Source organism: Rhinopithecus roxellana, chromosome 18 (genome assembly GCF_007565055.1).
Source record: "Rhinopithecus roxellana isolate Shanxi Qingling chromosome 18, ASM756505v1, whole genome shotgun sequence".
NCBI lineage: Eukaryota > Metazoa > Chordata > Mammalia > Primates > Cercopithecidae > Rhinopithecus > Rhinopithecus roxellana.
In genome coordinates, this window is record NC_044566.1 from 62,221,049 (window position 1) to 62,247,689 (window position 26,641).

Here is a 26,641-nt window from a genome sequence, read left to right on the forward strand (position 1 = left end):
TCATGGAAGTATGAGGGTAGAATAAAGGTATTTACAGATATGCACAGTTGCAAAAATTTTATCTCCCATCTGTAGAAAATGTGCTCCATAAAGGTAAGAGAGTAAACCAAGAAAGACAACGACATGTGATACACAAAAAAAGGACAACATAGGAGAGGCCGAAGGGCTCCCTAGGATGAAGGGAGGTACCAAGTTGAACAGCCTTGGAGGGTAGAAAGAGATAGTGTCTTTCTCCAGAGCAAAGGTCAGGTTTGCTTATAGCCTTGGAAGATACAGTATCTCCCTTTGGAACAAGGGATGGAGAAGCATAAAACTTAATAGATGCAGGTTCTCTAAGCTTAGGTCTCTCCTGTAATTCAGACTACTTCATTTGCAGATGTTACATGGCCCTTTTCAAATTGCCCCATGGGAATTGGGGCTTGGGGAACTGGCGGAAAAAAAAATACCTTAGGTTAGGTTGTCTTCTGGAAGCTTTATAGTTTTAACTCTTACGTTTAGGTCAGTCATCCATTTGAGTCAGTAATAGTTTTAACTCTTACATTTAGGTCAGTCATCCATTAATCCATAATTCATTTTTGTATGTGATGTGAAAGAAGGGTCGAGATTCAGTTTTTGTTTTGCATATGGATAGCCAATTTCTTTCAGGACCTTTTTGCTGGAAAAAATTGTCCTTCCCTCGTTGAATTTTTTTGGGCACTTTGGTTGAAAATTAGTTGGCTTTGTATGTATGAATCTGTTTCTTGACTTTCTAGTTTCTTTCACTGATCTTTGTGTCTGTCTTTATGTCAATTCCACACTGTCTTGATTACCGTAACTTTATTATTAATTTTTTTTACCACTATAAATGTCTTAATACCTGTTTATTCCATTCTATTTAGATTGCAACACTAACAAAACTCTTAATGCATTATGTTCCCACCACCTGTACTTTCCCTACACTATCATTTTGACACTTACACAAAAACAACTCAATTCAGCAACCAAGTTTTACAACCACTGTTGTTACCAATCAAATGGTGATGCATCAGATCCTAATTCTCATGAGTATTAACATATTAAGAGTACATTATTTACCTAAGACTGAAGGACTGTGCCTTACTTTATAAAAAACAAAGATAGCCACATCAATTTAATTCCATATATATACTACCTATTCAATTTATTAAAAATTGTAATAAACTTAATAATCAAACTAGTGCTCCATACTTATGCTGTTCACATGGAAGACACCACAAAAGAAGACATAATATAGAGACTGCCTTGCAATAAGAAGTACAAATTCCTTCTATAAAGATGGAGAAATAAAAGGACAAATCTAGTTGTCTAAAAGACAATTCACTGTACACATTTTATTTACAGTTTTGTACACTGTCTTAATATGAATGGGACTGCTTTTCTACTTGAGCCATTTTTAACCAAAGCAAAATAACCTAAGTAATACAAAGTGTTAAAATACAGCATAAAGATACAAAAACAGACATACTAATTCTAGTTAGGAATGTAATTATGATGTTACATTTTTTATAATCCACAATTATGTTTAGGAAATCACACAAACATAGATCACTGATTTGAATGAAATGCATAAATTTGTAGCAAAGCTTTGTAGTTACAAAAAACAAAAAAAAATTACCAAAGAATGCACAAAATTAATGTTTATTCCACCTTTGTGTCATATTCCTGAATCCTTCACCAATGTTACATGAGGAAAAAAACAAAAGCAAAACAAATGAAAAACTGAAATCAGAATCACTAATATTATCAAGTAGGGAAACAAATAAATTAAAATCTAGCAGCCATCAGCAAGAGTACAGCAAAGACAATGCTGTAAAAAGAAACAAAGAAAATTGCTAGAAAACTGTATGCATCATAATCTTTCAAACCAGCAAAATATGCTCCTGCATACAATGGAACATCAGAATTTTCTTTCCTGTAAAGTATACTAATGCCAAGTTGTTTTTTGACTATTGTGGGTAGGTAAAATCTGTATGTAATTGATGGTAATTCTACTGAAGTATTACAGAGTGGGCCAGGAACACATTTATGGATTCTGGGGATGTGTACTGTAATTCTTTGATTGGGATAGTGGAAACTTTAGCCAAAAAAAAAAAAAAAAAAAAAAAAAAGAACACAGAAGTACAAGACAAAGGCGAATGAGACTTCTCTTATATCTTAGTAACATTTAGATGGAAATCAAATTTAAATGCAGTCCACTCTGCTTTTTGAAGAGGCTTTGGTTCAGCTCCCAAATCTCGATTGCTTGACGCAGTCTCCTATGAGAATACTCAGAAGGTGTCTTCTTAAACAACAAACCTATTTTTAGTGGTGGAGCTGCTCTTAGTAGCTGTGTCTGCGTGGGGCTGATAACCAATCACTATCTTTGGAGGAAGTCCTAACCTTTCCTTGTATACCCTCCCTATATGTGTAACAGCTTCTCTGTTTTCACATTCGGTAGTCCATATTGCTATCTTATCACCTTTAGCTCTAACATTAACAACAGCGCCACATACATCATCACTGTAGTCATCAAAAGATTCTCCAATAAGGCACAGCAGTGTCTCTAGCCAAAAGCGATCAAGGTCACTTCGTCTCTGCTGTTTGTTCAATGTAATTAGCCATCGTCCTCCCCGTTTGTTTTTCTCATCTTCCCACATAGGCTCAATACCATCCTTAAAAAGTGAGTAGTCACAGCCAGGCATTAAATTACTAGACAACTGGATATGGTTGTACAGAGCCCAAAAGTCTTCAACAGTATCAAACTTAGAGATCAGCCGCAGGTTTGCTTGCCAAGTTTTGCTTTTATCATTTTTAAAAAACCAGAGTGCCCATCTGTTCTGTAGAGGATGTTTAATATAGTGTTCTGGGTTAGCAACCTCCTGATTAGATTCCGTTTTCTCCTCTTCTGTAGTCGGGGGATTAGGAGTAGGGGTGGTTTCCGGTTCGACAGTCGCCATCTTAGATCTATCTCTAATTTTTTTTTGAGATGGAACTTCGCTCTTGTTGCCTAGGCTGGAGTGCAGTGGCAGGATCTCGGCTCACTCCAGCCTCCACCTCCCAGGTCAAAGCGATTCTTCTGCCTCAGCCTCCCGAGTAACTGGGATTACAGGCATGCCCCACTGCGCCAGGCTAATTTTGTATTTTTAGTAGGGACGGGGTTTCTTCATGTTGGTCAGGCTGGTCTCAAACTCTCAACCTCAGGTGATCCACCCACCTCGGCCTCCCAAAGTGCTAGGATTACAGGCGTGAGCTACCGTACCTGGCCATGATTACTGTAACTTTATAGTAAATTTTAAAATCATATAGTTGACATCGACCCCCAACAGGCATTTTTCCCCTCAGCCCCTTAGAAGTACCCCATCTGAATACATCTGTGTTAGTAAGTCCTTCTACTTCACTGTTTTTCAAAACTTTTGTCTATTTTGTGTTCTTTCATTTCCATTTAAGTTTTAGAATCAACTTGTCAATTTTCCCAAAAGCTGCTGGGATTTTTATTGGGATTCCATCGACTCTATGGGTTACTTTCAAGATAATTTGACATCTTACCCATATTGAGTGTTTTTATTCATAAACAAATACACACGTATCTATTAATTTAGGTCATGTTTAATTCTCTTAGGTTTTCATAGTTTTCAGGTTACAAGTCTTGCACATATTTTGTTAAATTTATCCCAGAATATTTAATATTTTTGGATAATTTTACTGTTTTTAGTTTCTGGTTATTTCTTGTGTGTGGAAATAAGATTGATTTTTGTATACTGACTTTGTGTGCTGCAACCTTACACCTAACTCATTATTAGTTCTCAACCTTAACTCATTTATTAGTTCTAGAGCTCTTTGCAGAGTCCCTAGGATTTTCTCCACTGACAGTCATGTTTTCTGTAAATAAAAGCAGCTTTACTTCTTTTCCGATCTGCATGCCTTTTATTTTTGTATTGCCTTATTGCACTGGTTAGAACCTCAGTTCTAATGTGGAGTAGAAGGGGTGAGAGCAAATATCCTTGTCTTGTTCTTGATCTTGGAGAGCATTTAGTCCTTCATAATACATATGCTTGCTGTACGTATTTCACAGATGTCCATTACTTGGTTGAGGAAATTGTCTTTTATTCTTAGTTTGCTAAGTGTTCTTATGAATTATGTTGAATTCTGTCAAATACATTTTCTGTATCTGTTGAGATGATTTATAATGTTTCATTTTTATTCTCTTAATATTGATTGATTTTAAAATGAACCATCTTGAATTCTTAGGATAAACCTCACTGGGTCATAATACATTATCCATTTTACATGTTGCTGGATTTGATTAGCTAAAATTTAAACTTTTTTTGTATCTATGTTTGTGAGGGATACTGATATGTAATTTTCTGATAAGATCTTTGTCTGATTTTGGTGTAAGGCTAACACTGGCTTTAAAATATGGGTTGGCTAGCCAAAAGAACTCTGGCAAAAAAGAAAAAAAAATTGGAGATATTTCTACCTCTTCTGTATTCAATTTCATTAATTGATATAGGACTTTTCAGATTAAGTACTCTATCTCTTCTTGGGCAAGCTTTGCTATGTGACCATCATAGAATTTGTCCATTTCATTAAACCCTCTTTTGTCTTTCAGTAGCTCCAAGGTTTGTAGTGATAGCCCTCCTTCATTTTTTGTTTTGGTAATATGTATTTTCTTTCTTTCTTTCTTTCTTTCTTTCTTTCTTTCTTTCTTTCTTTCTTTCTTTCTTTTTTTTGAGACGGAGTCTCGCTCTGTCGTCCAGGCTGGAGTGCAGTGGCCGGATCTCAGCTCACTGCAAGCTCCGCCTCCCGGGTTTACGCCATTCTCTCGCCTCAGCCTCCCGAGTAGCTGGGACTACAGGCGCCCGCCACCTCGCCCGGCTAGATTTTTGTATTTTTTTAGTAGAGACGGGGTTTCATCGTGTTAGCCAGGATGGTCTCGATCTCCTGACCTCGTGATCCGCCCGTCTCGGCCTCCCAAAGTGCTGGGATTACAGGCTTGAGCCACCGCGCCCGGCCCTAATATGTATTTTCTTTTCTCCCTTTCCTGGTCAATCTTACCTAGAGGTTTATTCATTTTATTGATCTTTGTGAAGAACCTGGTTTTGGCTACATTGAAATTTTATCTTGTTTTTCTGTTTTCTATCTCATTGATTTCTTCCCTTAACTTAATTACATTGTTCCTTCTGCTTCTTTTGGTTTTAATTTGCTTCCCCTGCTAGATTCTTAAGATGGAAGCTGAAAGCAAGAGTCAGCAAAGTGCAGTCCAGGGGCCAAATATAGCTTGCCACTTGTTCTTGAATGGCTCATGAATCAGGAATGATATTTGCATTTTTATAAGGTTGAAGAAAAATCAAAAGAATACTGTTTTGTGACATGTGGAAATTAAATGAAATTCAGATTTCATTGTCCACATATAAGGTTTTATTGGAACACAACCACACGTAGTTGTTTACAAATTGTGTCTGGCTGCTTTTGTGCTGGAATGGCAAAGTTGAGGGGTTGTGACAGAAACCATGTGGCATTCTCATTGCTTTTGCACTGCTGTTTCTGAACTGTAATCACTGTTTTAAGTGCCATGTATATCACTGTGCTGTGACATTTTACTTTATTATCAATGCATACACATCATGTCAAAACAAGAAAAGATGAAAAAAATAGACTTGGAATGTTATACTTTTAAAGCACGCTGAAGCATAGATTATTGAATTATGACAAGGCATTGTATTATGCAGTGACACTATAGCTGTGTTAAATACAGTATACACTGATATTATCAGACTCTACATTCATCACAATATTCCCAACTTACAGGAAGTTAATGGTCAGAAAAATGAGAAAACATAAAAAGGAATATCTTATTCCAGTAGAATTTCTTCACAAAATTAGAAAATAAAAATCAGGCTGCACCCAGAGTAAACTTCTAAGTGGCTCATTTGTTAGGCAGGCAAGGAAGTCATTTCTCAGTAGTGAAGTGACTAAATTGTGTTTGGTTACAACAGGCGCAGAATTGTATCCGGAGAAGGTAAACTTAAGACTATTAGTCTTTTGGCAGGAAGAATTACTCAAAGAATTGAGGACATCAATAATCAATTAAGAAACAAGGCTAATGATTTTGAGTGGATTTCCTTGGCTTTTGATGAGTTGACAGATGTTACCAATACTGCTCAGTTGTTTATTTGAAAAGTCAAGGTTGAGTTTGAAGTTAGTAAATAATCTTAATGAATAGTGTGTGTAGAATAGCTAAAGATATTTCAAAAAGTTAGGAAAACTCTAATGGCATGCAACCTGAGTGAAGTGTAGTCTGCTAAGATGCATTATAACTGATGGTGGCAAAAACTTGTGTAGAATAGAAAAAATTCAGGTGGACAAATTTATAAAGCTGTGAAAGTGTAAGATGTTTAGAGTCTATGGTTACTTATTTTATTTCTTAGCAGGTATTTTGCAGAGAATATTCGAATCGAACATGTAATATTAAACCAGTAGTGTCAACATTTGCTCTTGTGGACCTAGCCATTGTCAGTTCTAGGAATTTTTGTCAGAAATAGAAGCTGAATATTTTCACTTGCCCTGCTGTACGGCAGTTTGATGGCTTATTAGTTGTAAGGTTTTATTGCAAACTTTTGAATTTAGAAGTGAGACTGAAATTTTTCTGAATGTGAGAAACTGCTGTCAATCTGAATATTGAATGCTGAATGGCTTTAGAAATCAATTTGTGATGTAAACTCAATAGTGTTTCTTAATGAATTCAACCTAAAATTACAAGACTAAACAGTTCTTGGATCAAAACTAATACTGCAGTAAAGTTATTTCAATGGCAACCATTATTCTTTGAATCACAAGTAATATCAAGTCATTTTATATCGCTTTTCATGCTGTTATAAGTTAAAACAAAGAAGTAAGGTCTCCATTCCTACCCAGTTTGCAATAGGTGTGTTTTCTGAGTTCAAACTACAGCTTCAGCAGCATGTTTTAGAACTTGATGTAAGTGCCAAGGAAATTTCCATTTAACTGTGCAGTTGAGGCACTTTTTATTTAACCTTTAATTGGAATGATTAATCTGCAAATAATGACATGCTAAAAGGTAAATACTAAGAGAAGAGTAAATCCTTTAAATGCCTTCCAAACAATGATTATGCTGAATTGAAATCATATACTTGTGATTTACTATCAGTATAAAGTAGCACCTAATTGGTACTTTTGAAAAAAGACATTTTCAAACATGAAATTTATTGTATTCAAGGTAAACATTAGAATGTGTGAACATTTGTGATTGATTCTCATGATAGGGAACACTAACTTTGAATCCCAACTAAGTGAAATATTGTCCCCAGAGTTTCATTCTTCTCCTTAGTCAACCTGTCTTACAGAAAGTTGTACTCTGTTATTGTTTCTATAATATTTTGAATTGCATCGATAAGAATTATGGAATTTTTTGTCTCATTATGTAAGTAGTTATAGAATATCCTTCATTTTGTTTGTTAGCTCTCAAAACCTAAAGTATTTACTTGTCAGGTCTTTTACAGAAGAAGTTTGCCAACCCCTCCTTTGTATCAGGATATTTTTATCTTTTATAAGTTTGTGTCTGTACTTGTGAGCAGGATTAATGCTTTTGTTTCACAATGACTTTAAAGAGAAATAATTTGTAGAGCATCTTTGTTTCTACTGGATTTATTAATCACATATTACTCATTATAGTAAGACCATATTGTTTTGTGTTAATATTCTAAATTTGAAAATGAGACATTCCATGGTTGTCCTGTATTCTGTGGATAAATCCACTGGACATTGAAATTAAAAGTAGTTGTATTAGTCCATTCTCATGCTGCTATGAAGAAATACCTGAGACTGGGTAATTTATAAAGAAAAGAGGTTTAAGTGACTCACAGTTCTACATGGTTGGGGAGGCCTCAGGAAACTTACAATCATGGCAGAAGGCACCTCTTCACAGGGCTGCAAGAGAGAGAATGAATGCCAGCAGGGGAAATGCCAGATTCTTATAAACCCATCAGATCTCATGAGACTCACACGTTATCATGAGAACAGTGTGGGGGGAACTGCCCCCGTGATCCAATCCCTTCACCTGCTCCTGCCCTTGACATGTGATGATTACAGTTCAAGGTGAGATTTGGTTGGGCACAGAGAGCCAAACCATATCATTCTGCCTGTGGCCCTTCCCAAATCTTATGTCCTCACGTTTCAAAACACAATCATGCCTTTCGTACTGTCCCCCAAAGTCTTAACTCATTCCAGACTCAAAAGTCCAAGTCCAAAGTCTCATTTGAGACAAGGCAAGTTCCTCCCACCTATGAGCCTGTATCAAAAACAAGTTACTTACTTTTTAGGTATATTGGGAGTACAAGCGTTGGGTAAATACACTTGTTCTAAATGGGAGAAATTGGCTAAAACAAAGGGATATAGGCCCCATGCAATTCTGAAATCCAGTAGGGCAGTCATTAAACCTTAAACTTCCAAAATTACCTTCTTTGACTCCGTATCTGACATCCAGGTCACACTGATGTCAGAGGTAGGTTCCCATGGCCTCGGGCAGCTCCACCCCAGTGGCTTTGTAGGGTACATCCCCACCTCCTGGCTGCTTTCACAGCTGGCCTCGAGTGTCTGTGGCTTTTCCAGATGCATAGTGCAAGCTGTTAGTGGATCTACCATTCTGGGATCTGGAGGGTGGTGGCCCTCTTCTTACAACTCCACTAGGCAGTGCCGTAGTGGGGACTCATTGGGAGCTCCAGCCACACATTTCCCTTCCGCACTTCCCTAGCAGAGGTTCTCCATGAGGGCCCTGCCCCTGCAGCAGACTTCTGCCTGGACATTCAGGCATTTCCATACATCCTCTGAAATCTAGAGGGAGGTTCCCAAACCTCAGTTCTCATCTTCTGTGCACCCACAGGCCCAACACCATGTGGAAGCTGCCAAAACTTGGGGCTTGTACCCTCTGAAGCCATGGCCTGAGTTGTACCTTGGCCCCTTTTAGCCATGGCTGAAGTGGCTGGGTGCAGAGCACCAAGTCCCAAGGCTGCACATAACAGGGGGGCCCTGGACCCAGCCTAGGAAACCCATTTTTCCCTCCTAGGCCTCTGGGCTCCTGATGGGAGGGGCTGCCAACATCTCTGACGTGCCCTGGAGGCATTTTCCCCATTGTCTTGGTGATTAGCTTTTGATTCCTTGTTACTTATGCAAATTTCTGCAGCTGGCTTGAAATTCTCCCCAGAAAATGGGTTTTTCTTTTCTATTGCATTGTCAGGCTGCACATTTTCTAAACCTCTATTCACTGCTTCCCTTTTAAACATAAATTCCAATTCCAAACCATATCTTTGTGAATGGATAAAGCTGAATGCTTTTAAGAGCAACTCCCCACCCCTCCGAAATCACCTCTTGAACACTTTGCTGCTTAGAAATTTCTTCCGCCAGATACCATAAATCACCTCTCTCAAGTTCAAAGTTCCACAGATCTCTAGAGCAGGGACAAAATGCTGCCAGTCTCTTTGCCAGAGCATAGCAAGGGTCCCATTTATTCCAGTTCCCAACAAGTTCATCTTCATCTGCAAGTACTTCAGCTTGAACTTCATTGTCCATATCACTATCACCATTTTGGTCAAAACCATTCAGCAAGTCTCTGGGAAGTTCCAAACTTTCCCACATTTTTCTGTGTTCTTCTGAGCCCTCCAAACTGTTCCAACCTCTGCCTGTTGCCCAGTTCCAAAGTCACTTCCACGTTTTCAGGTATCCTTGTAGCAGCACCCCACTCCTGGTACTGATCTACTGTATTAGTCCTTTCCCACAGTGCTATGAAGAAAAACCTGAGACTGGGTAATTTATAAAGAAAAGAGGTTTAATTGACTCAGTTCTGCATGGCTGGGGAGTCCTCAGAAAACTTACAATCGTGGTGCCTCTTCACAGGGGGGCAGGAGAGAGAATGCATGCCACCTGGGGGAATACCAGACGCTTATAAAACCATCAGATCTCGGCCGGGCACGGTGGCTCACACCTGTAATCCCAGCACTTTGGGAGGCCGAGGAGGGCGGATCACAAGGTGAGGAGATTGAGACTATCCTGGCTGACATGGTGAAACCCCGTCTCTACTAAAAATACAAAAAAAATTAGCCGGGCATGGTGGCGGGCGCCTGTAGTCCCAGCTACTCGGGAGGCTGAGGCAGGAGAATGGCATGAACCCAGGAGGCAGAGCTTGCAGTGAGCCAAGATAGCGCCACTGCACTCCAGTCTGGGTGACAGAGCGAGACTCCATCTAAAAAAACAAAAAAACAAAACAAAACAAAAAAACCATCAGCTCTCTCAGGAGACTTACTCATTATCACAAGAACAGCATGGAGGAAACTGCCCCCTTGAGCCATTTACCACCACCTGGTTCCGCTCTTGACGCATGGGGATTATTACAATTTAAGTGAGATTTAGGTGAGGACACAGAGCCAAACCATAGTAGTAGTGTACTATTTGCTGCAGTGTGATTCTCAAGTAATATAACTCTGTCTTCATGGAACCTATAAGGGGAAAATAACATGCCAAACACATAAACATTTATTTTCAAAATGTTTTGGAGTCAGTTGAAATGCCTAGAACTAGTGATGGTTAATTTTCAGGAAGAATTTTTGAATTCCTGAAGAACAGATAAGAGATTGAGAGTCAGAGTGGAAGAGTCAGGCTCCCCAAACTAAAGTTTACTTCCCTGAATAAGGCATGGAGTAGTATTTTGATTTTCTTCTTTATGTGTATTCATTGGTTTACTGTTCCTGGAAATCGGAAGGCAATTTTGACTCTTTCTCAGGATATCATTCTCCTGTATCTCTGGACTTCTATTCTTTTTAGTCTTGGGAGGAAAGTATCTTTGCATAGAAGCCTTGGATGGTTCTAGGGGACTTTTGGAAAGCCTGGAAGAAAAGCCAGAATTACTGGACTGGAGAGCTTTAGTGGAAGCCAGAAATTTAGAGGGTATTCTGACTAACATCTTATAGAAAGGAAAATAATGATAGTTATTTGCATGGCCAAAGAGCTATAGAGAATCATGGGGTCTTAGAAGATTACAAATTGGGGTTCAAAGAGTTTAATTTATAGGTGTTTGCTTAGATTTAAGTTTGAGGCAATTACATGAGTATAAATGGTACATGGACAACTATAGACTGTCTTTAAAATCTATTCTTTAAGTATAACTTTTTATTCTTGGGGCCAAGAAGTTTTAGTGAGAACTAGTTCTTACAGTTTCAACTGACTTTAGTAGAAAATATATTCATATATTTATGTGATATTCATATTTTTTATGTTGTCAAGCATAAATTGAATAAAACAAGTTCATCTATTATTGCAGCCTATGGTAATTATAAAGGAATAAGGAAAACTAGTGTCCAATTTTGTGTACCTGTAAGTAAATCAGTAGTTCAGAGCTGTGTAACCTCTCTCCCTATTATTTCCATGGGTGTTCTTTTGTAATCTCCTTTGTACTTCCAAATTTGAAAACTTTGTTTAGTATTATAAGATGCATACAGATAACCTAAAAGAACGGTAACTGTTTTGACTTTCAAAGTAGTTCTAGGCTGGGCGTGGTGGCTCATGCCTGTAATCCCAGCACTTTGGGAGACCGAGGTGGGTGGATCACCTGAGGTCAGGAGTTTGAGACCAGCCTGGCCAACATGGTGAAACCCATCTCTACTAAAAATACAAAAATTAGCCGGGCATGGTGGTGCACCCCTGTAGTCGCAGCTGCTCAGGAATCGCTTGAGCCTGGGAGGTGAAGGTTGCAGTGAGTCAAGATCATGCCACTGCGCTCCAATCTGGGCAACAAAGGGAGACTCTGACTCAAAAAAAAGTAGTTTTAAACATATTTTAAAGAACAATAAATGTTTTAAAGTCAGTGCTGAAAACTTTAAAAAGTCATTATATTTTATGTTTAGGTCTCTGAAAGAAGATGAATTTGGCTGAGATTTGTGATAATGCAAAGAAAGGAAGAGAATATGCCCTTCTTGGAAATTATGACTCATCGATGGTTTATTACCAGGGGGTGATACAGCAAATTCAGAGACATTGTCAGTCAGTCAGAGATCCAGCTATCAAAGGCAAATGGCAACAGGTAAGATGATACTAAAGTATTAGATGTGTTGGGACAGCAGTACCCTATTTTACTTGAGAGATTAGAGTTGAAAAATGGGTTTGAGATGGAAATAGTTCCTATTTATCTGAATACTGAACTATGTTTAAAATATGCTCTTGTATATTTTAGTATCTTACCTAGTTAATGTTTTGTTTTTTGATCATATATTTCATGAGGTATATTTTGAAGATATTTAATTCCAATTGAATCTACTTTTACTTTTTTCTGTTTTCATGATCAGTTACCTAATTATGTGACATAAACTTTTGAAATAAAGTATTTCATTCATTCATTCTTTTTTTTTTTTTTTTTTTTTGAGACAGAGTCTCGTTCTGTTGCCCAGGCTGGAGTGCAGTGGCACGTTCTTGGCTCACTGCAACCTCTGCCTCCCAGGTTCAAGCAGTTCTCCTGCCTCAGCCTCCCAAATTGCTGGGACTACAGGCATGCACCACCATGCTCAGTTAATTTTTGTACTTTTAGTAGAAACGGAGTTTCACCATGTTGGCCAGGCTGGTCTTGAATTCCTGACCTAGTGATCCACTCACCTCAGCCTCCCAAAGTGCTGGGATTACAGGCGTGAGTCACCGCACCCGACCCATTTTTTCTTTCTTTTTTTTTTTTTTAAGGGTTTTGCTCTGTCACCCAGGCTGGAGTGCAGTGGTGCCATCACAGCTCACTGCAGCCTCAAACTTCTGGGCTCAAGCGATCCTCCCACCTCAGCTTCCCAAGTAGCTAGGGGGACAGGTTCACACCACATGTCCAGCTAATTTTTAGATTTTTTGTAAGGACTGAGTATTGCTTTGTTGCCCAGGGTGGACTCAAACCCCTGGCCTCAAGTGATCCTCCTGCCTTGGCCCCTCAAAGCACAGGTATTACATATGCGAGCCACTGTGCTGGACCTGAAATAAAGTATTCATACTTGCCCTTTTCCCTTCATATTTACATGTTGTTTTGACCCATTTTGCAAAACTCTTTTGAAAGACTCCTTAAAAATACAAATGAGTCAGTAAATCTAATAAAAACATTACTATACTTGCTGTCTTTTGACTGTATAATTTGATTGATAAGGCAGTTAATAAAAACTTGAATTCTAATTTACCCACTTACTGTTTTTTAAAGTTAATGTTTTAATCAGTATCTTTTAGCATAGTTCTTGCTTTGCTGCTCCAATTTCAAATTAATTGTAACTTTTAAAAACCATTTTTTTTTTTTACAAATCATACTTACAAGCACTAGATCTTTAAGGAAATAAATAAAAGCATCTTCAGTGATGTTTAAACAAAATTGGCTTTTGTTTTATAAGGGTTTATTATTTAAGCTTGTGTTTTCACCTGTTATACTGAAACAACGTAACATCCTTTTTAGAAAACATTAAGTAAAAAAATACGGAATACTCCAGGAGTTTGTGTGCATCCCGTGCAGGGGACATGCTGGTCTTGTCTGTGTTATTCCAATTTTAGTATATGTGCTGCCAATGCAGACCACTCCCCACTTGGTGTTAAAATTTAAAATCTTTTAAAAATTAAAAGTACTAAGTCAAGTGTTTCTTTGAAGTTTCCATTTTATGTACTAATGCCTTTCAAGTGTTTCTTCTAGTTTTTCCATTAGTCAGAAATTGATGTTTTCCTAAGTTTTGAGGGTAAATTTGACTTATTTTCCAACTTAAATGTTACCAAATTATATTGATTGAGAACAATTACTCACTCCAACTCAGGCTCAAATGTTTAGTTGTTTTCTTCTTCCTGTTAGCTGCAGGCAGGGTATTTTATTAATCTATTATGGAAGTATTTTTGACATGTTCTGAATTGTGTATGTTAAATAGTGACCATTTCTACTCAGACGTTCTGCTATGTTTCTTTCCACTGGGTTCTGAAATTACGTTTCTTCCAGTGTAGCATATTGTGTAATTGCATGTATTAGCCGTTGAATTTTACCTTGCTTTTTCTTTGGATCTGTAACTCCTTCATATGTTCCTTTTAATATATTATTCAATATAAAGATGAGGGAAAATTTTTTATACTCTGCTTTCCAGTATGACATGCTTTCTGGTTAGAGAAAAAACAATTGTTAAAATGATTTTTAATTGTAATTTTCTTTTCTTTTTTTTTTTGACATAGAGTCTTGCTCTGTTGCCCAAACTGGAGTGCAGTAGCGTGATTGTAGTCTCTGGGCTCAAATGATCCTTCTGCCTCAGCCTCCGGAGTAGCTAGGACTGTAGACTTGCGCTGTCGTGCCTGGGCTAATGTTTTTGTTTCCCTAGGCTGGTCTTGAATGTAATTTTTAATCTTTATCTGTTTACTTTTAAAAATGAGTTTGTGCTCAAAGTTTGAAAATAAGAATTTCCTCATAGTATGTGTTCAGTTAAATTTTTTAAATACAGGAAAAACCTTGTCTTTGAAATCAAAATAAACTTTCCTCAGAACTCAAAATAATTTAAATAAGACAATAGGTGAAGGAGAATTTAAATAAAAACTGGAAGTTTGTAATTCATAGTATAATACCACTTCTAGCTTTCAGACACTCATGACAGGCGTTTTATATTTAGTGATATTGGGAATAGGAAATGCTGTTGAAAATTTTGGCTTACAATTTTTTGGAATCTATTTACAAATAAAAGTATTTAGCACAATATTTTAGATTTCTTGGAATGTTTAACTTGTTACCTACTTAGTTGATTGTTTTAAATTGTATTAATGATCATCACGTTCTTTGGTAGAAATGGAATTCCATTATGAAAGAGATATAACTACTTATTAAAAGGTATAGAATTATGGTTTTTTCAAACTAATTTCTGCCCTTTTCTCAGTATTACTTGAAATAGTTCTTTGTGTTTATGAATGTTTTAATGATTCATTTTTCATACTTTGACATTAAGAAAACATGCACTCTATAGCAATTTTTTACAATTTATGAAGTCTTTAAACAGCTTCTAGCATAAAACCTTTTTTTTTTTTTTAAGGTTCGGCAGGAATTATTGGAAGAATATGAACAAGTGAAAAGTATTGTCAGCACTTTAGAAAGTTTTAAAATCGACAAGCCTCCAGATTTCCCTGTGTCCTGTCAAGATGAACCATTTAGAGATCCTGCTGTTTGGCCACCCCCTGTTCCTGCAGAACACAGGTGAGTAGAACTTTATATTCTCTTTAGGTTCTTCTAGTTAATTGATGTTCACAGTGAAGCATGCTTTGAGCAAAGTGTGAAAAATCATTTTTGGGGACATGTAAATTCAGTATCTGTTTTTAATATTCACATTTATAGGTTTACAGTTTTGTATTTGATAAAGTACAGAAGCAAATGTCTTGTTATATATCTTGCTTTTAGAATGCTTTATTACGCTAATAACAATAGATGCCTATTGCTAGTCCTAAAATTTATCAGTTAAGAGAGGTCTTTTAGGTTTCATAATGGCAGCATCAAAACTTGGATAGTTTTGCTTTTTTGCTTGAAGAGACTCTAACAACTTCAGATGAAGTGGTGGAGCAATTGAATGTTCCTGGTTGGGCCTACAGTCAATTTCCAGAGTTTTAGTGTAGAAGGAACCTTACTGATAATGTTTAAGTGGCTTAGTGCTTAAAGTCAGATTCCTCAGTGTGGCGTCTCCCACCAGTTTTCTCTAATACCCAGCCTGTGCATCATTTACGTTAAAGCTCTCTCTGTTTTTGCCCTTTTTTGTCATCTTGTCTGTGTAGTCTCTTCTTTCTGCGAGGAATACCCATAATCCCCATCTCTAAACAACTCATATTCATTCAAGTCTCAACTCAACTGACTATCCCCTCTGCGGCCTCTTTTGATTTGCCCAGACATAGCAGTTTGTTCGTAGTGGTTATCATGTTGCATTTATTTGTCACTTCACAAGATTTGCAAGGATAAGGACCATGGTTTTATTTAAAACAAAAATTAAATAATAAACTTTCATTGCTATCGCAGGGTTTGGCATGTAGTAGGCATTCAACCAACATTGAATGAGTTTCACAAGTGAGGAAACTGAAATCTGAGAGACCCTAATCATGCTAGATCAGGATGTGAGTTTAGGTCTCTCTGGCTTTCTGTCTGCTTTATTGTGAGGTGGTATTGTGGCCAGAGTATTGCACCATAGAAAATACATTTTCCTTTGGCCAGTAGCTATAATAATCTGTTGAAATTTTCTGAAAACATTTTAAGAACTATGAAAAATGGTTAATTCCTTTGGATTTTTTCCACTGAATTTCAGATAATTTTGTGATTTTCATTGTGAAAGCAGTAGATGAAGTTCTTTTTTAAGCTCTACAACAATGTAGTTTTCCTCTGATGTAACCACCTTCAGGTGTTTTATACTAAGGTAACCCATATCCCTCGAAGGGCAGTGTTTTAAGAGTCATATCATTGTTACTATGGAAGTTCGAAAATACTGAACGAATGACATTTTAACCTACTATAACTTGAAATTTTCCTGTATGTATGTATAATGAAATACCTTGTTTTTTTACTGAAAGTCATTAATTCTGAAATATACTTCTAGTTTAAAGCTAAAAGCTGACAATAACTTTAAATATAGGAATATATGCTCTGAATTGCTCGAGTACCATGATTCATTTCAAGCAGCAGTGTCTGCAGATAATAACTAATATTGATGGCTCAAACTGAATAAAATGTTGTGGATGCCATTTTCCCGTTGATGAATACTAATCTCGAAACGTGTCACTAGAATGACACTAGTCCAGTTATTTTCTTTTCTTTGTCCTTTCTTAACTGTTCGTAACACAGATCTGACTTATTTTTGTGCTTGTTTTTAAATCCTTTTTCTAAATGAAAGTGAAAGATGAATGGACCAGAATGTATTTCTCTGATTCTCCTTTCTTTGTACTAAATTTTTAAAAAAAAGTTTTCTCTGTGCATAGCCATTGTATGTGGGTTTTTTGTTTTGTTTTTTTCCCTCTGTGGATCAGAAACCCTGAATAAAAGCAAATCTCAGATTGTATATTGTCTGGGGAAAAAACAGATTTTCATTCCCATGTATATCATCAACAACAATAAGAAAACACCTTACAACTCCACAAGGTTCTACTGGAGAAGGAAATATAAGACATTGAGTAATAGCATGGGATTAACAGTTTAAAACTTTATGAATAAAATTTTTATGTAAGCAAAAACAGTGGGTCCTTCATCAGTTAACAATGTAAGGCGAATGTTAATGAACTAAATCTTATGCTGGTTTGTGGCACAGAATGTATGCAAGGGCTGATAAAATAAATATTCAGATTGCAAAGTTAGATTTAAAGGTTATGGAGGATTAGAGTTGTATAATATTTTTCTTGTTTTACAAACTTTGTTTCTTCTCCAGGTCATGTAAAACAAATATAATAAGATTTTCACCTAGCGATAGTGAATGGTAGATAGTCATTGGATATTCTTGGTTTAATGGAAAGACATTTGACTTCAGTTGATGAGATTATGGATTTTGCTTCTGAAACCTACTTGCTTTATGACCTTGAGCAATCTATTTACCCTCCCTAAACATTAATCTCACTACCTGTAAAATGGGAATCTCTACTTCATGGAATTAAAAAAAAAAAAATTAAGACAGCAACTGGCATGTAATAAGTAATTAAAATTAATGGTCATCTCTGAAATAAAGGACTACAACATTCAGAGAAATAGCAAGAATAACAATTAAAAGTGATAGCCTCATTCATAAAACAAGTCCTTTTATTTTCTCACTGCAGATTCTACCTAATTCCTTAGTTTCCTGAAACATTTCAAGAACTCTGACAGAGAGGGTATGACTTTTTAAATGTCCAGGTCTTAAGCAGTTGGTGATTATTTCCAGGGGAAGGATGATAGCTAATAATTATTACTTACTGTATATGTTATATGCATTATTTTATTTAAAACCCAAGTGATCCCATGAAGTGTAGGTACTGTTACTGTGTATCCATATTATCATCGCTAATTTATTATTATGAACCCCATTTACAGTTGAGGAAACTGAAGCTTATAGTTTGTAATTTTTCCAAAGTCATCTGAACAAGAAAGTAGCAGAGCCAGGATTTGAACCCAAGTCTCTTCATCTTCAGGAGTCTTATTTGTATGCACTCTGCTATATTACTTATGCATATATACTCAGTGGGTATATTATGAGTATATTTTGATACACATCTGTATATCCTGGTATTATCTACTTGTTAACATTCTTACTAGCAGTGGTGGAAGAATAAACAAACTGAAAATGCTTAATGAAATTTTGATATTTCAAGGGTAACTAAAAAGAACTTTCCAAGCGAGCACCACACTGAAATTACAATTTAAGTCAATAGGAAAATATGATATTTACTTGTTTTGTTTTTTCTTTTCTTTTTTCTCTTTTTTTTTTTTTTGCCATCTATCACCTTGTAATTTACCTTGTTTTATACAAAGCATTTCAGAGATGCTTCTGGTGTGATTGGCATTAGCCACTAATTTGGTAGCCCTGTTTATGGTTCTGTTCTTTTCACTTCATTGACATTTAACAGACACTTCTCCATCCCTGTTGCTGCATACCAAGGTAATCTGTGTACTGTGGTTTTCCATCAGTGGTGTTGCCGCATTGTTTGAAGTTCTATTTCTGTGTCATGAATCTGCTGAATTTAATCATAATTAAGGTTTAAATCACCAGCAGTTGCTTGGATAAATCAAAGTAATATTTTAAAATTTTGATTCATTGCTTTAAATGTGAGTAAACTGAGCTATAAAAGTAGGATCGTGATGGTAGGTAGTGGCAGTTTTGGAATTAAACTCCAAAGAGATGAAGTCTCTAGCTCATTCTTAGTGTCCTAAGTTAAAATATTTCTTGTATTAATGAAATGATTTTAATAGTTTAGATGTAGGCTTATTAACTACATTTTCTTTAATGAGTTGGTTTCTTCTAGTGATACCTGAAGCCATGAAAGTAGTATTTTCTATATTGCAGCAGTATTCAACGTGGTATATATTCAATAAACTATTCTTCATTTAGCTTAAAAAGTAAGTATGGTAGGTCCTTTTTTCCCCCAACTTTATTGAGGTATAAATGACAATTAAAAATTGTACATATTTAAGGTATACAGGTTGATTATTTGATATATATATGTGTTTTGAAGTACTTATCACAGTAAGCTAATTAGCATATCAGTTACCTCACATTTCTTTTGTTTTTTGTTTTCATTTTATGGTGAGAACACTTAAGATCTACCCTCTTAGCAGATTCGAGTATACAGTATTGTTAACTATAGTCACCTTGCTGTACATTAGATATCCAGAACTTACCGTGCATGACTGAAACTTTGTACTCTTTGACCAATATCACCTCATTTTCTTCTCCCCTAGCCCCTGGTAATAAACACTCTACTCTCTTTCTATGAGTTTGACTCTTTTTATATTCCACATATAAGTGAGTAATATGGTTTGGATGCTTGTCCCATTCAAATCCCTTGTTGAAATGTGACCTCCATTGTTGGAGATGGGGCCTGGTGGGAGATACAGGATCATGGGGACAGTTTCCTCATGAATGGCTTAGTACCATTTCCTTGGTAATGAGTGAGTTCTTGCTCAGTTCACATGAGATCTGGTTGTTTACAAGAGTGTAGCACTGCCCCCTGCAACCCTTCTTGCTCACTCTTTTGCCATGTGATATGCTGGCTTCCCCCTTTGCCTTCTGCCATGATTGTAAGCTTCCTGAGGTCTCACCATAAGCCAAACAGATGTTGGTGTCGTGCTTGTACAGCCTGCAGAACCATGAGTCAAGTAAACCTCTATTTATAAATTACCCATCCTCAAGTATTTCTTTAAAGCAATGCAAAACAAAAACAAAAAAACAGACTAACACAGTCAGATCATGTCGTATTTGTCTTTCTGCATCTGGCCTATTTCACCTGCCACAAGGAAATGGTAGGATTTCCCTCTCTTAAGGTCGAATAATATTCCTCTTTGTGTGTGTGTGTGTGTGTGTGTGTGTGTGTGTGTGTGTGTGTACACACACCCCGCCCCCAACATATATGCATACATTTTCTTTATCCATTCATCTGTCAGTGTATTTTTAGTTTGTTTCCATATCTTAGCTATTACCAGTAATGCTGAAATGAACATGAGAGTGCAGAGATCTGACACACTGATTTCATTTTCTTTGGCTGTATGCTCAGAAGTGGGATTGCTGGATCATAAGTTAGTTCTATTTAATTTTTTGAAGACTCTCCATACTGTTCTTTATAATGGCTATATGGTACCAATTTATTCGAAGTGGTAGGTCTTTCAAAGTTGCATATTTTGGGAGAGATAGCAGTGAGAATAGGATACACAAGCCTGAAATTAATCATTTTATTTCTTCTGTATAGACGCACTAAAACTTTAATAGGCCTTCTCAAGAACCAAGGGGAATGGTATACTGTGTTTCTGTAAACATATAGATAGGAAGATTGATTTTTTTTTTGGATCAAATTAGTGCTATTCAGTAGAAAATCCGCAAAGAGGAAATTTGTATTGACTTGGTATTAAAGTTGTTGTCTTATGTTTCTTTGGGTACTCAGAGAGATTAAGTAACTGACAGTATTTTATATCCCAATTTGCAGTGAAAAAGATCAGTAAAGGTCTAAGTCAAGTACTGATAGAGAATAAACTATCATTCCTGCATACAGGTGTTTCACCCAGGCTCTGGCTCAGTTATTTTTCTGGGATTAGAAGTTTGGGGAGCAAGTTTTTCTATCAGTTCCACTACTAATTGAGTGATCCTGCAAGTTCCTTTCTCTATACCTCATTTTCCCTTCTGTAAAATGTATATTGAAGTGAGATTGCTTTGTAGGATGCTAGCTTCTAATATGCCTAGTACTGTGCCTGGTGCTGTCCGACATATGGTGGGATGCCGAAGCAGACATGTTCCCTGCTCTCTTAGGCTTATGATTTTGTTGATGGGTGTGAAAGCCATTACAGAGTTAGAATGGACTGGATTTGGTGATTAATGAGATATAGAGAATGAGAGAAAAATTGGAGCAGATAATATCTAGATCAAGCTGTTGAATAGGAGTTAGAAATGAGAACCAGACTTTGAGAGAGATTGGGATTTGTGTAGTTATTTCAGAATCATCAGCAACTAATGACAAATTTTAAGGTCATGCTTTGTATGATGGAATAGGTTATTTGCCTAATACTATTGGCAGATTGAGATTATACTCATTTTCTTACAATTCTGGAGTCTTATTATCTTCTAAAATTCTGTTTCTGAGGTATGGGATGGACTCTATTTTTAGACTGAGTGGAACGTAGGTAGCAGGGCTGATGAAGCACACTAATAACTGACATTTAGTGAGTTCTTAACTGTGAACCAGGTATTGTGCTTTTACATGGTTACTTTTTAAATCTTCATAACCGTCCTTAAAATAGGTACTATTATTATCATCCCTATTTTTCAGAAGAAGACACTGAGGCTTAAAGATTCTAAGTTACGTTATCAAATGCGTAAAGGTCAGATAGGATAAGGATTGAGAACTGGCATTGATATAGCAGCAGGAGATCACCGGTGGCCTTGACGCACAGTTTTGGTGAAATGGTAGAGAACGATGGAATGGGTTCAGAGAATGCAGAGAGAGGAGCCGAAGACGATAAGTATGCACAGTTCCCTCAATGAGTCTTGCTGAAAAAGGGAGCCAGGAAAGTGAGTGCCAGTTGGGGAAGACAAGTCTTTGAGATTTGTTGTTTTAGAGAGAAAGGAATAACAGGAGGTTTGTATGCTGGTGGAATGCTGCAGTAGAAAGAGGAAAGTTGATGATGCGTGGGCTAGATGAACAACTACTGGAGCAGTGCCGTTAGGTGACCGGAGGAGATGAGATCTAATGCACATGTACAGGGAGTGCATGGGCAGCTGGCTCAGAGTCACAGCAGGGAGGCAGGGGCATGTAAGGGTGTGGTTGTAGAGAGGTGGGCAGATAGAGATGTGAGCGCTTGTGCAATCATTTCAGCAAGGAGAAAAATGCAAGCAAGACTATCTGAGATTGAGAACAGAGGGTGTTTTTCAGGGTCTAAATTCTGATCTAATGTGTTCCAAGGGTGGGAGGACATTCCATTTGGTTATTTTATTTTTTTTGTTCCTTTTATGTAAGTTTTCTCTAGGGAGCATTTGTGTTATTTTGTAGAACTCAGTGGTCACTCTTAAATTTCCATCCTCCAGTTCTAGGTATGTAATACAATAAGTGCTTAAAAACTTGGCATTTCTATCTTTTTTTAATGTTACAGAAAAGGCAACTGAAAGATAGAAATTATAATTCATTAAAGATTAAGTAGTGGGAGCAAGATAGTGGTAAGTCAGAATGGAGCCGTAACACATTACTTTTACATTTTTGTTGAAAAGATCTTTGCCTTGTTGCATGTTAGTGACTGTCATTTCCCCTCCTCCGTGCAAACTGCTGTTTAATGTGTCGTATACATCTGTCGTCCTTCAGTGCCCCTGTTTTCTTTTCCTTTTTCTTTTTTTTGAGTCCAAGTCTTGCTCTGTCGCCCAGGCTGGAGTGCAGTGGCGAGATCTCAGCTCATTGCAACCTCCGCCTCCTGGGTTCAAGCGATTCTCCTGCCTCAGCCTCCTGAGTAGCTGGAATTAGAGACGTGAGCCACCACGCCTGGCTAATTTTTGTAGTTTTAGTAGAGACAGGGTTTCACCATGTTGGTCAGGCTGATCTCGAACTCCTGACCTCGTGATCTGCCTGCCTCGGCCTCCCAAAGTGCTGGGATTAAAGAAAGACCTGAGCCACCACGCCCAGCCCCTTTTTTCTTAATTATAAGAAATCCTGCTGCTCTTCAGTCATTGCAGTATTGGGACTGAATTCTTGAAAATAGCAAATAACTTCCTCACTTAATAATGAAAATGTATGTTCTCTGGACTAACATTGTTTTACTTTTTTTTTTTTTTTTTTTTTTTTGAGATGGAGTCTCGCTCTGTCTCCCGGGCTGGAGTGCAGTGGCCGGATCTCAGCTCACTGCAAGCTCCGCCTCCCGGGTTCACGCCATTCTCCTGCCTCAGCCTCCCGAGTAGCTAGGACTACAGGCGCCCGCCACCTCGCCCGGCTAGTTTTTTGTATTTTTTTAGTAGAGACGGGGTTTCAACCGTGTTAGCCAGGATGGTCTCGATCTCCTGACCTCGTGATCCACCCGTCTCGGCCTCCCAAAGTGCTGGGATTACAGGCTTGAGCCACCGCGCCCGGCCTGTTTTACTTTCATAGTACTTGATATCATGTTGACCATCTTCTTTGGAACTCTCTTTTCCCTCCTAAGGCTTCTGTGACATTACACAGTTCTGTTTTTTTCCTCTATTATTCTGACTGCAGCCTCTTTCTCTTATCTCTTCCACTTGTTGCTCCCTAGTCCTTAGCTTTGTGAGCCCTATGGAGCCAAAGAGAAGTAGAAGGAAGGTCCTTACCCTCCAGGAGCTCATGTTTCCTTTGCACAGAACTTGACAATTCACCAGGCTAGATACAGTTTGGATCTATGTCCCTGCCCACATCTCATGTTGAATTGTAATCCCTAGTGTTGGTGGAGGGGCCTGGTGGAAGGTGGTTACATCATGGGGGCAGATTTCCCCCTTTGGTGCTGTTCTCATGATAGAGCTCTCAAGAGATCTGGTTGTTAAAAAGTGTGTAGCACTGCCCCTTCCACCTCCCCTCCCTGCCCCCCCGCCCCCCGGCCATGTGATGTTTCACCTTCTGCCATGATTGTAAGTTTCCTGAAGCCTCTCCAGAAGGTGAGCAGATGCCAGCTTCCTGTACAGCCTGCTGAACTGTGAACCACTTTATACCTCTTTTCTTTGTAAATTACCCATTCTCAGGTATTTCTTTATAGCAGTGCAAGAACAGGTCCTTCTCCTAGCCCTACCACATGGCTTCTCTGAGGACAAATCATTCAACCTGTCCCTCATTTCCTCCTCTGTAAGTTGAGGATCAGCATGAAAATTACTTCATGGGGTTATTACGAGAATTAAATGATTTAACGCATGTAAAGTGTGAAGAACATCCGGACACATAGGAAGAGCTCAAGATGTGTTTGCCATTTTCATTGCCTGTCCCTTACTTCCACCCACTTGATGTTCACATGGCAAATGCCTTCACCTCATTTGTTCAAATGGCACATAGAGAGTCCTACCCTGACCACCCTATTTTAAATATTTACCCTTCACTGTCACCACTCTTGTTCCCTTACTCAGCTTTATTTTTCTTTATAGTACTCATTGTCATCTGATATTATTATATTATATGTTATATTATATTATGTGTGTGTTACCGTCCCTGCTAGATTGTAAGCTCTGTAAGGTCAGGGCCTTTTATTTGTTTGCTGCTTTACCCTCCGCACCAAGAATATTGCCTGCCACAGTGTAAGTATTCAGTAAATATTTGTTGAAAGAACGAGTAAATAAAATACTTATTTAGGTTTATCCATGCGTTTGCCAATGGTTTTGTTTACCATTTCTTGCATTTCACTATTTCTAGATTCAGTTTCATCTTTGCTGAAGAATATTTAGTAATTTTTACAGCCAAGGTCTCTATTAGTGGTAAACTAACAGTTCTTTTCTCAAAATATCTGTATTTTCCTATCACTCATGATGTTTTAATATAAAATACTAGTTTGGTAGTTAGTCTTTGTGCTTTGAAGATGACATTAGTAATAGTTTTTTGTCTTCTGGTTTGTATTACCAGTCTGGTTTGTTTATAGGTAACTTTTTTCTCGTTGGTTTTAAGATTTTTTTTTTTTTTGTCTTTGTGTTAAACAGTGTCACTGTGAATTATTTAAGTGTAGATTTATTTTTATTTATACTAAAGATTTGTGCATCTTTTGCTCAAATTTTTAAACGCTTCTAATCATATTAAACATACTTATTTTGTAGCCTATAGCTGGCAGTTCTCTTATCAAAGTTATTGAGAGTCATCTTGCTTTATGTTACTTCTGGTGAGCCTTGTTTGTGGTAAAGTTGAGAACTTTTCTTCAGCAAGGGTTTAACAAGTCATTTCAATATGTGGCTTGTTTGGAAGAAGGTGTCACTCCTGAGACATCTGTGTCTGCTTCAGCCAGGTGCCTTAGGGATGTTACCTGCCTAGGCCCACCTTTAGGCCCACTTTCTCTGCTTAAGGTAGTGTAAAGTTGAGTCACAAATCACATGAGGATGGGCCCTTTGCTGCTATATCTAGGGGGTACTTTTGCCTCACTCCACAAATGTAGAACATAGATCCAAGTAGAAAAATGTACTCATTTCTTCTGTCTTTAAAATTCTACCCTTTTACCAAAGTGATTGTCCTTTGAGGGTCCTGGCTTTATGTGGTAGTCTCAATTCAACTTCTTTGACTTGTGTGGGGCTGTGACCCTGTCTCAGATCTCACTTGTGGTCAAGAAATCTCAAGCCCTCAGATATCTGAGGCCCAAAACACTGACGGACTGCCATGTCTTCAGCTCATGTGCTTCTGTTTCTCTCTCTCTCTCTCGGCTACTAGGTATTTCATTTACCTTATGGTAAGGTCAGCTATGTATATAAAAGGATATTGGTTACATTTTACCTAGAATTCCTACATGTTATATTGTGGGAAGGTTTTCAGCTTATTTATTTTTGTCACTACATATTATTTTTGTAGTTCTATCATCAGTTCTTGAGGGGCTTATCTTATAGTTTGTTGGGTTTTTTTGTGACTTGTTTATATTTGAGTTGAGGACTCTTCTTCAGCAAGAGTGAACAGAAAGTTCACTGTGATGTGAACAGAAAGTGATGTCTAGTATAATTGTAAAATATGTATGTACATTCAGCTAAATTATAGGCTTAGTGAATGCTGGTAGTATGTCACATGCTTTTAATATCCACTTGGTTTTATAAATCAGTAGAATAATCTCAGGAGTTGACAATAAACTGGACAAAGACCTGTGAGAATTTTTCTAAACTTCACCTGATACTATTTTATTATCTGTAGAGCAGAAGTTGTATAGTCCTGATAATATGAAAAAATACCATTGTTCGTCAAGTCTTAAAGTCTTTAGAGTTAGGCAAAAAATAAATTAAATATCTTAGGTTTTTCAAGTTCAAAGATTTTTAGAATTTAATGGTAAAGGCAATGACCTATCTGTAGAGCCAAAGAAAACCAAGATACAAGCAGTGATGAACTTGCCTGGGAGTGATGGAATTCCATCATTAGTGAAAGGTTTAGTAGTTTTCACACCCCTTGCCTCACTCTTGAAATGATTGAATAAATGGCTTAGCAACTTTAAATAAGATTTTAGTATGGCTCATCAGAAGCACTGACAAGAATCCATTCAATATCCCAGCTTAAATAACTGTTGTGGGTAACATCAAAATGCTAGGAATCCAACCCCCAACATATTAAATGGGATTGTATAATTTTTGGTGTGAGAAGTATGTCTGTAGCTCCAGATCTTAAACCATCTGAAATTTCTGGTTTACTATTACCTTGGTTAAGTTGGATAAGTGTTTTCTGTAGTAGTTAAGCAGAGCTTTTAACTCCAGGAAGATTTAAAATTAAGACTAGACATGTCTAAGAGGATGAAAACTATGGTAATAATGTTTTTCTG

The 26,641-nt window shown here is 37.4% G+C and overlaps 1 protein-coding gene, 1 non-coding gene and 1 pseudogene across 7 annotated transcripts in view; 1 reads left to right on the plus strand and 2 right to left on the minus strand.

The window, feature by feature from the left end:
* The window catches only part of KATNAL1 (katanin catalytic subunit A1 like 1), an 89,877-nt gene that overhangs the window by 14,808 nt on the left and 48,428 nt on the right, over nucleotides 1-26,641 (plus strand). For all 5 annotated transcript variants that reach the window (XR_004054666.1, XM_010367086.2, XM_030922090.1 and 2 more), the window contains exons 2-3: nucleotides 11,910-12,085; nucleotides 15,066-15,226. Coding sequence is in view for 4 of the 5 variants with exons in the window: in XM_010367086.2 (XP_010365388.1) it covers nucleotides 11,924-12,085; nucleotides 15,066-15,226 (323 nt within the window). In the remaining variant the exon portion in view is untranslated. The remainder of the gene's footprint in view (nucleotides 1-11,909; nucleotides 12,086-15,065; nucleotides 15,227-26,641) is intronic.
* Nucleotides 1,325-2,972, minus strand: LOC104665314 (annotated as a pseudogene). Its single transcript, XR_748397.2, has one exon. The product of XR_748397.2 is annotated as a eukaryotic translation initiation factor 4E pseudogene (transcript).
* Nucleotides 13,486-13,588, minus strand: LOC115894697. The gene has a single exon (XR_004054827.1). It is a non-coding gene; the product is annotated as a U6 spliceosomal RNA (small nuclear RNA).